Source organism: Bombus affinis, chromosome 4 (genome assembly GCF_024516045.1).
Source record: "Bombus affinis isolate iyBomAffi1 chromosome 4, iyBomAffi1.2, whole genome shotgun sequence".
Taxonomy (NCBI): domain Eukaryota; kingdom Metazoa; phylum Arthropoda; class Insecta; order Hymenoptera; family Apidae; genus Bombus; species Bombus affinis.
In genome coordinates this window covers 15,024,505-15,042,329 of record NC_066347.1, presented here as the reverse complement: position 1 = coordinate 15,042,329, position 17,825 = coordinate 15,024,505, and the positions used below count along the sequence as shown (strand labels likewise).

The following is a 17,825-nucleotide window of genomic DNA, read 5'->3' as shown; positions in this document are numbered from 1 at the left end:
AGACTGCGCATTCCACGACCTGCGGGTTTTACGTTAAACGAAAGAAGAATACATTTCTCTTCTTCCTCACATGTCTACCAGCGCGTACGAAATAAACAATGATGCGACGCAAAATGTAAGTCGTTAAAATGTTAATAGCGATTCGACGAACTGATGGTTGTAAAGATTATCCATTGCAAACAGTCTTCTTATCGTAATCTGTGATTGATCAATATATTTGTAAAAGTAAGAATCGTGCAATTTATAGAATTTTTAAATTCTATGTAGTTTGAAAAAGGTCATAATTGAAATTATATGAGTTAATAACATTAAAGGGATATTAAAACTAAATATCGATAGAGTTAATCTGCAACTGATCGATATATTCGTAGATTTGAAAAATTAAAAATAATTAAATTATTAAAAAAAAATTAATATAATGCAGATATAGTTTGTAATATGAAGGAATAATCACAGTTTTGTGTCATAAATTAATTCTAAATTCATAAAGATAATCTACGATTAATCAATGTATTTGCAAATTAAGAGTCATGCAATTTATGGGCTCATTAAATTCTATTTTGCTGCGAAATGAGATCGTATAGTTCAGTAATACAAGTATTAACACGTCTTATTTAAGTACAATACTTTATATTTCAATACTTTTGCACCTGTACTAATACGTAAAAAAGAATACTTTGTATAGCCCGATTGAAATAAACAAAATAAAACAAAGAATGTAATTCAATTCAACATAAAACAACAAAGAGTTATACTGTGTATAAATATAATACTGTGTATCTGTACCTATATAATACTATATAGGTTATAAATTATGACAATAAATAAGTAAATAGTATTAATACCAATAGTATTTTTTAAACCGGTACCAGTAATCCTTTACGAGAATGGTTTAGTGACGAATGTTTTATTGCGCTTAAACTACTTTCAAGTATATAAAGCATAGTAATAGTCACGGCACGGCTACCGTTTCCTACGTATTAACATTCAACACGACGAGCCAAAGTTGAAGAGAGCGCCGCGTTGAGGAACCGTTCTGTGCCTGCAATCAGGCTTTTCTCTAGTATTACAGTTGTGCGCGGTAAAGTCCAGAAATCCAACACATTAAGAAGATGAACATTCTCGTCATATATCGTATATACGGTATATATGTGAAACATACAAGCTCGAAGTTGCGAAAGCTACTATTCGAATGCGATGTCAATTAAAAGGAAATAAGAAGAGAATAAGAAAAATGATTAATAGTTCTGAAGACATAAAAGAACCGTGACAGATTCTACCAATAAATTTTTATTAAAGTTCAACCATATTCAATGTCAACGTGAATTTTTATTTGTAAATACAAAAACCACTTTGCACATACTGAGATGAAATAAACATATCCATTCGTGAATATGCAAGTGTATCGTTAATACAGTAACAAAAAGGCGATCTATTTTTAATTTGCAATGAATGCATACTATGCATAAATTGTGATCTTCATATTTCGTGAAATCATTAAGGAAAGTACGTACGCAGCTTACCTAATTTCCGAAGGTATGCACAAATACGGTTTGCGTTCCGCATTGAGATTGCTTTTTCCAGATATGTATAAATCAGAAGAAGTTAACCTCAACAACACTGGCTACACGCGGTCGAATGCGCGGGTGCCGCAAATCAGAATGTGCGCATGCGCATCCACAGTGGAATGTGCCCCTCTCCATGGGCATCTTCCCATCCTGCGAATAGCGATGGACTCGACACGTTTCCAAGCGCTTCAAATATTATTCAAAATAAAACATTCTCCACAATTTGACAAGTTTAATTCACCATAAGAATTAACAAACATTGTATTTATGATAAATGTTGCAATTAATATATATATATATATATATAAATGACTTTCTCATGTACAAAAAGAAATAGTTGAGAAATGTGGATTAACAATTTAAGATTTCCCTTTTTTCATCATATAAATATAAATAATGGAAGGAATTATTACAATAAGAAGCTAACTCCACTTTCCAATAATTTGGGAAGATCAACGAAAATCAACTCAAAATTAGTCAAAACCAAATCACTTTCCTAAACATATTACAAATTCATAGTCACCTATAATAATATTCGTAGTAATAAACTACTACGCTCTTCCTTATTGCTCCAAACCCTCAAATTTTTGAAGATGATTTATTTCAGATGAATATTTCAAATCTTACATTTTTCCAATAAAGGAGTAATCTCACTATCTTTTCCTTTTGTTTGTAACTGCATAAATTAAAATATTCAATCTGGTATATTACGGTATAACAAATATAATTTGACAATATTGATTATATGTATGTATTTCAAGTTTAATTCACCATCTTAAAAATTGTTATTATTATTTTATAATCGATCGTGAATTTTTATAATATATGAAATTGCATATTCCAAGGACAAAATATAATTCCAGTTTTTGACATTCCTGAATTTAAATAATATCGTTAAGCTGATTTACATTTTTGTATCGTTAATTACTCGAAAGTTTGCCTCGGAAACAATTGTGTGGCCATCACTAGTTGCGAGGCACCTTTCCCTTCTCCAGTCTCATCGCATTGTCATCTCATTCCACTCGGCGACGTGCCGTCGTACGGTGGTCATCGAAATGTGCATACACGAACTCGCTACATGTATATATTTAAAAGTATATAACCGCTACAGAAAATTCATTACATGTAAATATCACACGTGAGTGAGCTTTTAGTATAAAAAACAGTCACCATAAAGTTATTGTTTCAACTGTTACAAACTTGGTCGCATAAATTTGAAAATAATAAAAACTCAGAAAATTCCTAAACCTAACTTCCTACCTAAATTAGATTAATATTTCTGACCGATTATAAAAAATAATAAAAAGGGAAATCAATTTTATTTGTATAGATACAAAAAACAACAGATAGTATTTGCAAAAGTTGCTACTTGGATATTCTTAATTTCACAGAAAATAATTAATCAATTAGCGAAAAAGTATACATAACGGTCACAATCATATACTTTTTATCAAGTAAATATAAAACATACGAAAATTCGTCTCTTACGCATAACTACACATGGAAAGAAGTTTTACAGGATGGAAATCTTTCACATCACGCATTAATAACGAAAACCATAGTAAAGTATAATAAATATTGTTAACATAAGATCAATATGTTATTAATGAGTAGACAAGAAACACGCATCGAAACATCGTATATTACTCATGTAAATTCTGTTTTAAATACGACTTTCCCATTCCACTTTCATCGCCCGCGCTTTAAAAAAATGGCGGCCATTATTTAAACATGTTGCCAATTAAAACAAGCGTACAAAAAAACGATTACCGTGATCGAAAACCACAAAACGTTTAATTTCGATCACACGAGCATAAAATTAAAAAATATGAGAAAATTACCTCTTCTTTCGTTCCTAATGATTTATATTAGCAGAAAGAACATCCCGATAGTGCATGTAATCCGGTTAATCCAACGTAACACAAAGAAGCCTGGTTTGGGCGCGCAACAGGTGGACGTAACGAATAAACACTTTTTCCGTAAGAATATTAAAAATGCACAGCACAACACAAATCGCACGTTTGCTGCCGCTTACACGAGATTCAGTGATCTCACGTGAACTGAACTTCGACGCGGATGAAACGAATTCCTCTTTTTCTCTCACACGTTAATCGAACCGCGGAAAAAAACATTCTGACGTTACCACGAACGACATTCTTATACCTAAAAATTTGTCAACTTTTCTGATAATTGTTATACGTGCAAGCTTATAGAAATTTAGGACACAGTTCTGTAGAACAAAACTTAAAAAGTTCTATAAAACACCATTGCAACATACTGCACCGGCGGCCGGCGACTGACTGACTAGCGGCACACGCCGACTTCCCATAATCGACAAACTAACCTAACACAGATGAATCAACTTGTACCCCACAAAACTCTACGCGAATCGTATGAATTATTTAAAATTTATCGATAATATAGTACACAATGAACTATGTCTTTTCAATTTATAAAAATTTTATGGAGTTCCATATATAATTCATTACGTAAATCATAATTACGTTGAATTTATTTTACAAATTTTGATAATATTTTGTAATTATAATAAGTATTTTATTATTATAGAGTAAATTAAAATATTTAACAGAATTGTGTTTAATAATATTTATATGTGAAAGTATATTTTTCCATTTCGCATATTACTAGAATGAAGTAAATTTTAAAATGTTGAAATTTGTTTATAACGTTATTTTTTGTGTAGATTATATATCTATAATATATTATAATATACTTTTTTATAATAATCAATAATAGATCGTGTGTGTGTTATGTAACCAAGGTTAATTTTGGTGCACAACAATTTATTATTTGTATTAGAAAATAATAATAGGAATACATAAAAGAATTAATAAAATGATGTTACATGACTAATTTATTTATCTATTTATATTTAAATAGACAATTAAACCAACATATAAGTGTACGTTAAATTTCCCGCTAAACAATATTTTAGTAGATAAGTGCTTCCATCTTACTGTGAAAATTATAAGCAAAAGAGATTTTATAAGCTTAGAAAAGCAACATTTCTGAGCGGACATAGTGGGCGCCATAGTCAGCGGAACTATCTGCAAAGATCACAGTGTGACGTAAACGACGATCTAAACAAGTATCAGCTGTGTAACAGTCATTGTTCGTATCCGTTTTGGCAGGCGTGCAAGAATTCTGTTTTTCTTCGTTTTCTGATCGTCGGTTAGCAGGTCCGACGGGATAAACGGCATACGCATTGATCAAGAAAAGAAGCAGAAAAAAGGGGGGAGGCTACGAGTTTTCCGTGCAACGCAACCGTGGCTGCGTGCGTGCTCCAGCCCCAGCCCCACCAACGATCTTAGGGACAATAATCGTGTGAAAAACGGGGCGGTACGCGCATAAGCCTGGCCTCGAGCAGCGAGTCAGACGACGGTGGACTCGCTCCGCCACCGTGCAAAAGGTCTCGTAGTTCTCTCCCGACTACCCTACGACCAGCGGACGAGCACCACACCGATCCTGAGATGGAAAACTATCGGTAACGCAAACAGGGCCCTAGATCATCGCGAGCGCGTAGTCAACACACGAAGGGGCTTACCCCCTTCGTTATGACGCTCTCACGTGTATCTTCTTCCTTGCAGAATCTCAAGACGTATCGACGTCGGATTCCTTTCATATGTGCTGTCTATCAAACGGTTTTCTTATTTATTGAAATCCTTTCATCGAATAGTCATAGAATTTTTGTACATAAACATGTACACTTTTGTACACATAGCATTTTAAAGTTCTTATGATAGAAAAAACATTTAAAAACAGTCAAAACAATAAAAGAAGAGACACTTAAGTCAAGATAGAACATTAGTACACATGCTTGTTAATATTGCGGACTACTATTGTCATCACGGGTAACATTTCCGTGTGCATGACAGCATAATGCAACAGCAGACTTCAAATGGTGGCATTTCCTCCGGGCTGCAGCAGAATGGTTCAACAGCTGACTCTGGTGGACCTCATGCAAATGGCAACATGATACCGGAATCGGATAATGACATCAATGGTGTTAATGGAGAAACAAATCAGAATTTGGGACCGCCGAAAATAATGGACAAAACCAATCAAGATATTGTCAGACTTATTGGACAACATTTGAAGACAGTTGGACTGAAGTATGTAACTTTTAATTTAGTTTCTGTATATTCCCAAATTGTAGTGATAAAGAATGATTTTAAAAGGTCATTTTATATACGTTATGATTAAGATTTATAAAACTGTTTATGTAATTTATATGCTATTAGTTAAATATGAAGTGTTACAATTCAATCTTCATGAATTTGTTCCTTTATTGTAACTGTTCTTGAAAGTTTTCTTTGTTTCTTAAGTTTTCTTTGTATGCATTTATCAGAAGTATTGTATCACAACCTATCTGGACTACGTACTCTGTGGTGGGAGAAAGCTAATTATAGAACCTTGAAATATAGGCAGCAGTATCTGCAAGTTATATTTGCTTTATAATGTGGGCATTAAAAAAGAAACATATACATTATGTATGCATAAGTTGTATTTGTCTATAATAGATTATTATTGCTATTAGTATTAGTAGCATCATTACCATTTTACCATGTTATGCTTTATTCAGATGGTAACAATATACTTAAAAAATATAGATGTTTGTAACAAAGACTCATTTGAAAATAAATAAAAGTAGACTTTTTATAAAGTTAAATAATACTAGCCAATCTTTCACTATATTAAATTGACGATATGAAATATCTTTTTTTAGTCGTACAGCAGATCTTCTCATGCAAGAGTCCGGTTGTCGTCTAGATCATCCAACTGCTGCAAAATTTAGACAACATGTTATGGATGGAGATTGGTCAAAGGCAGAGCACGACCTTAGTGAACTTAAAATATTCTTAAATGGAGCAAATCAAAGTCTAGTAGTAAATATCTTCACATTTAGAATATTTTAAATATGATTAAACATATACACAAATATTTCATTAATACTATCCATTCATAGGAGATGAAATTCTTGTTACTGGAACAAAAATACTTAGAATACTTAGAAGAAGGATTAGTACTGGAAGCATTGCATGTCTTACGCAATGAACTTACACCTTTAGGGCATAATACAGGTCGTGTACACCAGTTATCTGCATTTATGATGTGCAGTGGACGTGATGAATTACAGGTATTATACATTTTACTAGTAATCTTCTATTCCAGAAATATATATAATAAAATGTGTGTTAATAAATAAATATTTTATTGCTAATCAATTATGTACTAATGAACTTTCAAAGATTGAATTTTGTATGAATATAGAAATATTCTGAAACTAACCTGTTACTGAAAATTTGATCACTAGCAAATAGACACTTGTTAACAGACACGTGCAGGCTGGGATGGCAAAGGTGCAGTCTCGAGAGCTGCTTTAATGGATAGACTACAGAAATATCTGCCACCCTCCATTATGTTACCACCACGTCGCCTTCATTCTCTTTTGTGTCAAGCTGTGGAAATGCAAAATCAACAATGTACATACCACGTAACACATACTCAGGTAATATTTACTATTTCCTTTTAAATATTTAAAATTTTTGAGATAAAGAGGAAATCTTCCTTTATAGTTTTATGAAGGATATCATTTTATTCGTTTAGGATATATATTTAAATAACATATTGCTGTTTTTTAAAATTAAAAAGAAGCAAAATTTTTTTAAACATTATACATCTTTAAATTTATATAATATTCAACTTTTTTACTGTTAATACAACTATGATTTTATGTCTGTTGTAAATTAGGCAAGTTTAGAAAATGTGTCACTGCTTGTGGACCACAGCTGTAGCAAAGAACAGTTCCCGTGCCATACTCTACAGGTGCTCAATAATCATTGTGATGAAGTGTGGTATTGTAAATTTTCTCCTGATGGTCGTAAACTAGCTACAGGTTCTAAGGATATGACTGTAATTATTTGGGATGTTGATCCAGTAAGTAAATTAATAAATATAACAAAATAATAAATTTTGATTGAGTGTGTAACAATATTATATTAAAAATAGGAAACATTGAGAGTAACTCATAGAAAAACATTAGAGGGTCATACTTATGGAGTAGCATTAATTGCTTGGAGTCCTGATAGCAGTCTTTTAATTGCGTGTGGACCTGAAGATTGTCCAGAGCTTTGGCTTTGGAGTATTGACCCACCTGATTATGAACTACGTGCAACAGTAACCCAAAGTACTGATGATTCACTTACAGCTTGTGCTTGGTATCCTGATTCACGTAAATTTGTAGCTGGAGGACTTCGTGGCCAGTTCTATCAATTTGTAACATATCAATTAATTTCTAATATATTACATTTCATTAAGCTAGTGAAATAATGCATTAAATATTTGAACACAAAATTTTAGGATATTGAAGGTAATGTCTCAGAATCATGGGAAGGAGTTAGAGTAAAATGTCTGTGGTGTAAAAATGATGGAAAAACGGTTCTTGCTGCTGATTCGCATCATAGGATTCGGGGATATAATTTTGACGAATTATGTGACTTTACAATGTAAAATCATAGTTGCTTTATTATGGATAATGTAATGTAGAGAATAATATAAGGGTATTATATTAACTAAAATATTTAATATTATAGATTACAAGAAGATCATCCTTTGATGTCCTTTAGTGTAGATAAAGCAGATCGACTTGCGCTTCTTAATGTGGCCAATCAGGGTGTACATCTTTGGGATTTACAAGATAGATGTTTAGTAAGACGTTTTCAAGGTGTTACTCAAGGACATTTCACAATCCATAGTTGTTTTGGTGGTGTAAATCAAGATTTTGTTGCATCTGGTAGTGAAGGTAAATTATTTAACAAAAATATTTTATTTATATCATTTCCAAAGTAAAAATTATATAAACATTTCTATAATGATATTAATTTCTATTATTTGTCTTATTATTCTATAACTATTCCTATTATAGATACTAAAGTCTATGTGTGGCATATCAAAAGGGAATTACCTATAGCGATTCTAACAGGACATAGTAGAACAGTAAATTGTGTTTCATGGAATCCAGTATATCATCAAATGATGGCTTCTGTATCAGATGATTGCACAGTGAGAATATGGGGACCTAGGTCATCTTCTCCAGAAAAAGTTGATAGTGACAAGACTGGTAAGTTTATTAAACTTTGTTTTATCAAAGCTATCAATAAAAATATTAATAATCTTTTTAAATGAAAATAATTGACTTTAATTTATGTACTTAAATTTTAGTTCCATTAGAAAGTAACTCCTCAAATGGTAGTGGATGGCATGAAATGGTATCGTAGCGTACTACAGTATATCAGTGTTCCCATGACCTCATGGTGTTCAAAAGACTGTCATATTGATTGTCATACTGACTCTTTCCTGCCCCAGCAGCTATCTCTTTATGCCTCATTACTGTAAGTCTGGGTAAATGACTACTATTGAGAGTAAAAGAGAGATGTGTTAGCATTATGCTAATTCATTAAATAACTAATAATCAGGAGTTATTTGAGAATCAATCTTTTCTTTATTACCAGATTTTATATACAATCTTATGGTTTACCTGTTTGTCAAAATTAAATTTAAATGATTTATCAATATGAATTAATGGTGTAAACTTTTGCAAACAAAAACAGCATAATATATGTTGGCTAATATAAGTTATGACAAAATAGAATTTCAACAAATTCCGTCGTAGCATTGATGTAAAGAGAAAAATTAATGTGCATTAATAAGCATAAAGTAAAAAACATTGCAGCGAGATATAAAATTTATGATTTCGTGAGACTATTATCAAAAAAAGAAACCTTGTTTTGACAGAAACTGTGTCAGATTTAATCTTTCTAAAAATAAAAAGCTGTAAATAACAATTTCGTGCTTAATGAATTTCTAATTAATTTTGTTAATCATTGATGAGGATGATATCATTCTCATTTTTCACTACATATGTAACTGCCATCTTACATTGATATTGTATGTTTCAAATTGTATACAGATGTCGTAAATCATCATTAAAGATGTAGAAGTAATACGAATATTATATGGAGAGAAATTTAATTTCAGTAAATAATTTGATGATTAAGTGAGATAAATTATGGAGTTTATAAACAGTTTGAACTCTGTTATGAGACGTACAGATTGACGCGAAATGAGTCAGAAATTAAAAAATTCAACGATTTTAGTATAAAAAGAAACAAACTCGATTTGTATGTGAAAGTTGAGCATGAATCCTGATATTAGTACCTTTATTCAGTACTGTGATTTTATATTATTAAAATGTACGCACTGAATGTCAAAAATTTATAAATATTATATTTGCCTTAATATTTTCACGCTCATAAAAATTTTAATATAACATTGGTAGAATAACATAGATTTTGAACATTTATTTTAAAACATTAGTTCCTTGATATAAATCAAATATCTGTATATGTCGCATTTCATTTATTACTAGTATTTTGACTTTTATTATTATAAAATAACAATAACTATCTTTTATAACTATAATAATATCTAGAAATTTTAAATCAAAACTAAAGACATATGCTATGAATAATTGTTATTTTGAATATATGTAACATTACAGCATCTTCTAACACTATACTTATTACATTTTTACTTCATACATCAATTTTCGTTTTATTCATAGCAAACTATACAATTTGCCATTCTCCACCTTTTTAAAATGATTTCCTTACTAATAAAAAAAAAAAAACATACATAATGTAAATTAAATTCTTTCTTTTTTTCTAATATGGTAACATTAAATAATATACTATAAAATATAATCACAAATAAAAATATAAGAATATTCAAACACTTACTTTTCCTCTGTTGGTTTTGTTATCAAACAATGAAAACCAAACTGGAGGTTTCACAGTATCAGAAGTTGTAGAGTATGTGTGTACAAATACATTCAGAACAAATAATGTTACAAACACGTTTACATAACAAGAGAAGTTTACATGCAAAGGAAATGTCTGTAGTTTATGCCCCTGAAATTGTAGTGAGATAATATGATACCAATCACTATTATCATTTGCATTTACCTGTGGTGCCTTAGCACTTTGTAATCTAATTAAAAGTTTCCAGGACTTTTTCATAATTTGGTATAGTTTGCAATATAACAAACAATAAATGATTAATTTTGCTTAAAAGTAAGTCATGAATTCAAATCTAACATACGTCTTCATCATAAATTTATCAAAAATATCTTTGTCTTTAATCTTTTCAGTTATTTATAATACTAATAAAGTGATAATAATTGTCTCATACAATTAAGTATTTTTATATTTATTGACAAATATTTCAATATTACTATTCTAAACAATAAGGAAAGTTATTAGAATTCTTATTTTCTATAAAATTAGTGTACAACAACTTGATATATAAAATATGTCATGTTTGACAAATTAAATATAAAAATTTGCATAAAAACTAAATTATTTAAATTATTTGACTTAAATAAGGGGCAACAAATTTTCATAGAATCTTGAAAGTTGAAAAAAATAACCTTCTTAGAAGTTTGATTTATGATAGGAAGAATAAAGTAAATAGCTACTTTTTGAGCAGTATTATTTTATGTTGGATCATAATATATAATTTTTAAATAGTTTTGGACCAGATATGTACTGAAATTTTGACAAAATTAAAAAGAACTACAAAAAGATAATACATATTTAAGCATAAACTAATTATATCTTACATAACGATTTGCGTTTTCACAGTGCAATTGGAGATGTTTATTAGGAAAGCTAATATAATTAAATTATAATATGATTCATCTTATCAAGGAAGTAAAACTTGTTAAAGAATCTTGTTTATGTACATTATTATTATTATTATTATTATTATTATTATTATTATTATTATTATTATTATTATTATCACTATTATTATTATTATTATTATCACTATTATTATTATTATTATTGACTCTATATTTCTTAAACATTTAGATTTTAATTTCTTATCTCATATGTACATAAAATGATAAATATATGGTTTTATGGGGAAAACTGCCGTTTGTTATCGTAGCAGTGTGTGTTTGTTCTTAAAATGTCTAGTATAGATATGTTATATTAAAAGTGCGTAATATTAGGTACTAATTGTATGATTTGAGGCCAATAATGCGTGAGTTAACTGCTTGTTTTACTTATAATTTATCCGAAAATATTTTAAATAAACTATGAAGAGTCAAATAGATGTGTGAATAAGAATTTGTTTATGCATAGTATGTATAATAACGAATATTTCCTATTTTTCGAGTAATGGACATTTCTAATTTTTAAAAACAAATATGTACTTCTTAATCTTTTAAAATATAATCTACATTGTGTAACAAATTGTTTTAGTGAGATATTACTCTATTATTACAGGTTAAAATGAATCGTAATAAATTTAATAATAGGTTAATATCATAATTTTGCATTAATAATACTAAAATTAAACAAAATTTTGATACAGAATTTGTGCTTAACTTTAAATACTTGATATATAGAAAGAATTAAATAAAAAGAAAATACATCATTTCCTGTACAAATTATGAGAAAAGTTATCTTAATAATTATTTTTTTATTGCTATATATATAACAAACACTACTTGCAGATGCACTCTTAAATGATTTTTTAAAATACACTTTCCCATTTACATATATATTTTATCTATGCTTATGTATGAAAAGCTGTATAATAAATATTCTTCTACAATCTTTATATTAGGCTGTTTCCATAGGTACAATGTTCTGCACTTTCTAACTTAACGTGTATACTATTAAATTATATCGCTATTTTATACATGAAATGTTATGTTATGGAAAAAGTTTATTATAATATATTATTCTGCATTAATATTTTCAAATTTATTTGTATATTTATAGTGAAATATGAAAAAACATACTACTATATATAACTACTATATATACATATATATAAACATATATATAAATATATATATATATATGTTTATATATATGTATATAGTATTATGCAATGTTTAATTTTTAAAACCATATATAGGATGCGACCGAATAACATATATAAGCGAGCATGAGGTGATGTCTGATGAAAAAATAAGGAGAAAATATAGAATAAAAATTTTTCATACGATGCTTCATTTTCAAGAACAAGTTTGGAAATTTACCAAGTATACTTGAACATGGTTAGTTTTGGATTCGACAGGAGTAAATAATCGACAGAAGAATAATACACGTGAAAATAATTTGAAAATGTAAAATGAAACTTTTTCACAAGACTTTGTTTCTGAGAAAAATAAATTTGAAAATTTATGATATTAGACCGATCCTTTTCTCAACATGTTCAATCTCTACCTTCTTGAAAATAAAGTCTTACACGGAAAAATTTTATTTCACTTTTTTACTTACTTTGATATGTAAATTTACCTCCAGTTGATTATTTTAAGTATATTTCAAATAAACATACTTGGCATATTTTCAAACTTAGTTTTCACGAAAACTAAGAGTCGGACGAAAAAATTGTATTCTATATTTTCAACTTATTTTTCACAAGAAATTACCTCATGCCCACTTGTACGTGTTATTTGGCTGCATCCTATATAGTAACAATCTATCAAAACAAAACATTTTTTAAGGAAGGCCTAAGTAAGGCAGAACAAAATTTTACATACTACCACACTTTCCCTATTACAATTATTTAATTCAAAATATAAGAATTGACAAAATGCTTTTATATTATACATCATCTTCTGTTAATAGATTTATAATCGATTTTATATCATAACCGATAGATGAACAGATACAAAAAAATAAGTAGAATGTTATAATATTATTATTAGTTATGCAATAAATAAGATGGGTCACTTAAAATAGGAACACTATTTTTGGTAATGCACAAAAATCTTTAAGGGAGGACTTAAAGATATTTTATTTAATATTCGATCTGAAGGGGCAAGTAAATATAAAAATTGTATCTTTGGAGATATCTGTATATTTTAAAACAATTACTTACTTATTCTATAAAAATTACATAACTGCTTAAAATTGTATCTATAAGATAAAAATTTCAATTGTATAGTTTAAAATCGCTGTCCTAAATATATTTTATTAGAAATTTTCCGTTCAAGGGTAGTATAATTGGATTTATATATCATATAATTCTGAAAAGTGATTATTGTATTATTTGTCCCCTCAAATTAAACACTTCCTCCTTTAAATATTTTTCATACCACTAAAAACAATGGAGATATTTTAGATTGCAATCTTACATGTCTCTTGCTGTATATTTGATTATAATAAAATTCTTTAATATGTTAGATAAAATTTATATATAGTTTTACACCTATCACATTATAGATAACGTAATTTTTATCGTTGATAATATTACTAATATGTTTTTTATTTCATCATTATTAATAATTTAGTATATTATTAAAATAACAGATGTTTCACGTAACTTTAAATTTTCCGCTCTTTATATCGAAAGAATATATCGAACAGTATAACTTCTTTCGAGAGTTGCATAACGAGAGTAAAGAATAAGATTGCTTTACTTACTATCCCTATCGAAATCCTTCGATATCTCGAAAAATATATCTATCGTCCTTTGCCGTATTGATAATTTCCATTTTAGGAAATCGTATTGTTAGCTAGTATGCTTTACAAGCCGCCACGAAAGACTTTTTCTCTATTAAAAATATTTCTTGTATCTGAAACTCTATGTCTCTTTGGAGCGGTAGTATTGTGGAATTCTTTAAGTACATTCCAAGGTATATATGAACTATACGTTACTCTGTATGATTCTTTTATATTTTAGGTTATTTTCATTCAGTTATAGTTTAACATAATTACGTGTAACAATCAAAATGTTAAGAAACATAAGAAAATCATATAAGAAAAACATAAGAAAAACATTACAATCATAATTTGGATTTAATACATTTTATCGAAGTTCCGTTCGTACTATTGAAAAAAGACAATGTATTAGACAGTTAATCAAATTTTTGTAAGTGTATCTAAACAATTATTGAAATGAATGTTATAAATATTAGGTTGCAGACATTTTGCATTTAAGCATTGTCCAGTGCTGCTAGACGGTTATTACATGCTTGAAAGCAAAGTACGTAACACAAGTACCAAATTGTCGGATCTTGCATTGTGGCAACAACAACAAAATGAAAGTTAAATTTTACGGAGTTTGTAAAACTTCCATCATTCTTAATAGGTAGTGATGTTTTAAGATATTCTTCACAAATTGATACTCCTAAAAACAAGGTATTTGTATGCTCTGATATAAGCATCATACGTAGAGTATATTTGTCAGGTTTGTTTATGATTGGTTATTATTTTATCAACTCTTAAAAAGATATAATTTATGTTATTTTAAAAAAGATAAAATATATTGAGAAAAATTATATAGATAAATTCTATCATTTAATCTAATATATATTCTTTCAAGATTTGGTAAATAATTTTTATATATTTGTATCTATATTTATTTTATTAACTTAATATTTAATAAATGTCTTCATATGATAATTGCTCCTTTATTAATGTAAGTTAATTACTTATATTTTTTTTGTAATTTTCAGTTTTTATCTACGAGCCTCTAAATATAAAATTCATAGCCCTACTAAAATATACTATTGGTAAAGACAAATTTATTATTGAAAACAGCAAGGTTATAATATACAAAGTTGATATAATAATCTAGAAATAAAGACATAATCTAAAAAGGAATAACGTTAAAAGTGCAATATGGATTCTCCTACGCTAATAGAAGGTAGTTTACCAGATCGTATTAGTAAAAGAGATCGTGAAAGGAAAAACATTATTGAAAGACGGAGAGAAGAAAGGCAATCATTGGCTGTTGAATCTGAACAAAGTAGTTATTTTAAGGACACATTTTATTCATCATGTAAGAAAATTAAAGAAATGTTAGATGATGCACCCAGTGCTCCCACACCAGCTCTTCCTGGAATATTTGATAAAATAAATAAAGAAATTCAGACACTTAAAAATTACTTATCGCAATCAAAGATGTTTTTAAAAGTTTATGATATTAGAAGAGCACAAGAAAATTTACAATTACTAGAAAATGAAGCTTCTGAATTAGAAGTGACATTATTACCTAAAAAGAAATTTGGTTTTAAGAACCGAAGAGTTGTAAAGAAAACATCTGACAAGACACACGATATGACAGATGGTTTAAAGGATTTGAAAATATCAGAAGGAATTGTAAATGGTTCTGCAAAACAGAATCATAAATTATCAAGTAAATATGGAGACAGTGCATTAATGTTGTTAGGAAAAGTTAATGAACAATTAATTTTGGATGCTGAAAATGTGAATAAAAATGATATTCTACTATCCGATTTAATTCACTGTACAGTACGAATTTATGGCACACCTAGTACCTTACACATGGTAAACTTAAAAGAGTGTACTGTATTAGTTGGACCAGTAACATCATCTGTATTTGCACACGACTGTAGTGAATGTGTATTTGCTTTTGCGTGTCAGCAACTTCGATTACATTCTTCAACAGATTGTACTATTTATTTACATGTTACAAGTAGATCAATTATAGAAGATTGTACAAAAATACGTGTAGCACCTTATAACTGGTCTTACGAAGATCAAGCAAATCACTTTAATCTAGCTGGACTTGATCCAAAAATAAATAACTGGAATTGCGTTGATGACTTTAATTGGTTATCAAACGAAAAACATTCACCAAATTGGAGCATTCTAGAGCCTGAATTGCGTGTAAAATGTTGGGATTAATAAATATAAATAAAATAAGTCATAATGTCTAAAACTCAGTTCTCAAAATACCATTTTTTTAATATTATATATAGATACTTATTTTGTTATATAAATTCTTTATGTGCATACTCCGCTTTTTCACAGAAATTATACTGTATGTAAGTGTTTTGTATACTTACAAAATGTTTAATAAACTTGCTGTTTGTGAATTACATATCATGCAACTAATTTTAGTATATCCTAAATTAAAGATGAACTAATGATCTATAAGTTATATATGATTCCTAACATTCCTATGTAATGTACTTTTAAATGTTAGCGTTTAATATTTTGAACGTGAAAATATTAATAAAAATTTTATGTCAATAATAAAAATATTTTAATAAAAGTAGAAAAAATTAGCATAGTAGTTTTTGCTCAATATCATTGTTCTAATCATTTATTCACCCGCATAACGATAAAAGATACATAAAGATAAAATTCTGTTTTATTTGTAATTTTATAATTGTATTCTGCTACAGTCCATGATATAGTATTTAGTATGTGTATGTATCTATTATCTGCTATTATATATGTACATAATTTTAAGTTATAATTCCAAAAATTACCGCTAGATGACAGAATTGTCAGTTGCAAAAGGGGTTGTTACAGAATTATAGGGTGCGAGACGGTTGTGGTCTTGTGATTCCTCTCGAAAGAAAGTTGGTTAAAGAAAGGTGATTAAAAATGTCGAAACTTATTGGAGAGGTTGTAGGAATATCTAAAGGTACGTATTTAATGCTTAATTATTATAATTATTTTATTTCGTAAAGTTAATTATAACTTGCTGATAAAAATTGATTGTTATATAACTCAAATGTTCTCGTTGTAAAATAAAAGAGAATCAATTGTTTTATTATCTTAAATTACGATCATACTTCAGTCATTGAAATTCCAGAATAATTTTAAATAAGTCATTAATGGGCACATAATTTGTCAGAAATATTTTTCTTAATGTTTTCAAGGTTATGTAAGATATATATATTTCCAGTTGGTTTTACTGTCAATCATTAATAATCTTTTATTAATATAAATAAAATGTATTATAATTATTACTTATAATCATGTATTCATTGCAGTTTTAGCAACAAAAACCAAGCCTGCTATTAGGAATCTTGTATATTATGGAAAAGTAGAATTAGTTCCGCCAAAGATATCTGACATTCCTGCCATAAAGAATGGTATCTCCAATATAATCAGTGCTGCTAAAAATAAACGATATCTTGATCTCACAGTGCGTGAAGCTTGGCTAAATACATTAGTTGGAATTGAAATTTTATGTTGGTTCTTCGTAGGAGAATGTATTGGAAAACGACATCTTATAGGATATAACGTATAAAAATGTATTAACATTCATTTGGGGATATAATCTCTGTATAATAGTTATTCAAATAAATATATATATATACACATATAAATTCAATTTTAATTTTATAAATAAACATTAATATTATTTAATTAAAATATTTTCTTATTTCAT

General features: G+C 28.5%; 4 protein-coding genes across 13 annotated transcripts in view; 3 read left to right on the top strand and 1 right to left on the bottom strand.

Annotated features, from left to right (window-relative positions):
* The window catches only part of LOC126915402 (protein expanded-like), a 117,716-nt gene extending 113,827 nt beyond the window's left edge, over positions 1-3,889 (bottom strand). For 4 of the 7 annotated variants that reach the window (XM_050720041.1, XM_050720043.1, XM_050720040.1 and 1 more), the window contains exon 1: positions 3,410-3,889. The gene's annotated coding sequence lies outside the window, so the exon portion shown is untranslated. Of the gene's footprint in view, positions 1-1,523; positions 1,827-3,409 lie in introns of those variants that run through there. The other 3 variants (XM_050720049.1, XM_050720050.1, XM_050720044.1) reach the window with 1 other exon arrangement.
* Positions 3,890-4,625: 736 nt separating this feature from the next.
* Positions 4,626-9,433, top strand: LOC126915764 (WD repeat-containing protein 26). Its single transcript, XM_050720731.1, has 11 exons — positions 4,626-5,073; positions 5,465-5,701; positions 6,316-6,475; positions 6,556-6,726; positions 6,925-7,098; positions 7,341-7,526; positions 7,599-7,865; positions 7,950-8,095; positions 8,183-8,391; positions 8,515-8,709; positions 8,811-9,433. The coding sequence occupies exons 1-11, from the start codon at positions 5,060-5,062 to the stop codon at positions 8,864-8,866; spliced, it is 1,815 nt and encodes a 604-aa protein (XP_050576688.1). The 5' UTR covers positions 4,626-5,059; the 3' UTR covers positions 8,867-9,433.
* Positions 9,434-10,822: 1,389 nt separating this feature from the next.
* Positions 10,823-16,520, top strand: LOC126915767 (tubulin-specific chaperone C). 4 transcript variants are annotated; one of them, XM_050720735.1, is made up of 4 exons: positions 10,823-11,696; positions 14,172-14,307; positions 14,590-14,812; positions 15,130-16,520. In XM_050720735.1, the coding sequence occupies exon 4, from the start codon at positions 15,296-15,298 to the stop codon at positions 16,322-16,324; it is 1,029 nt and encodes a 342-aa protein (XP_050576692.1). In that variant the 5' UTR covers positions 10,823-11,696; positions 14,172-14,307; positions 14,590-14,812; positions 15,130-15,295; the 3' UTR covers positions 16,325-16,520. The 4 variants fall into 4 exon arrangements, with proteins under 4 accessions (XP_050576692.1, XP_050576694.1, XP_050576693.1 ...); XM_050720736.1 differs by lacking the exon at positions 10,823-11,696 and adding an exon at positions 14,355-14,518 and having other exon boundaries at positions 14,055-14,273; XM_050720737.1 differs by lacking the exon at positions 14,172-14,307.
* A 400-nt stretch (positions 16,521-16,920) lies between these two features.
* On the top strand, positions 16,921-17,763 carry LOC126915768 (ATP synthase subunit g, mitochondrial-like). Its single transcript, XM_050720738.1, has 2 exons — positions 16,921-17,072; positions 17,425-17,763. The coding sequence occupies exons 1-2, from the start codon at positions 17,033-17,035 to the stop codon at positions 17,682-17,684; spliced, it is 300 nt and encodes a 99-aa protein (XP_050576695.1). The 5' UTR covers positions 16,921-17,032; the 3' UTR covers positions 17,685-17,763.
* The last annotated feature ends 62 nt before the right edge of the window (positions 17,764-17,825 follow it).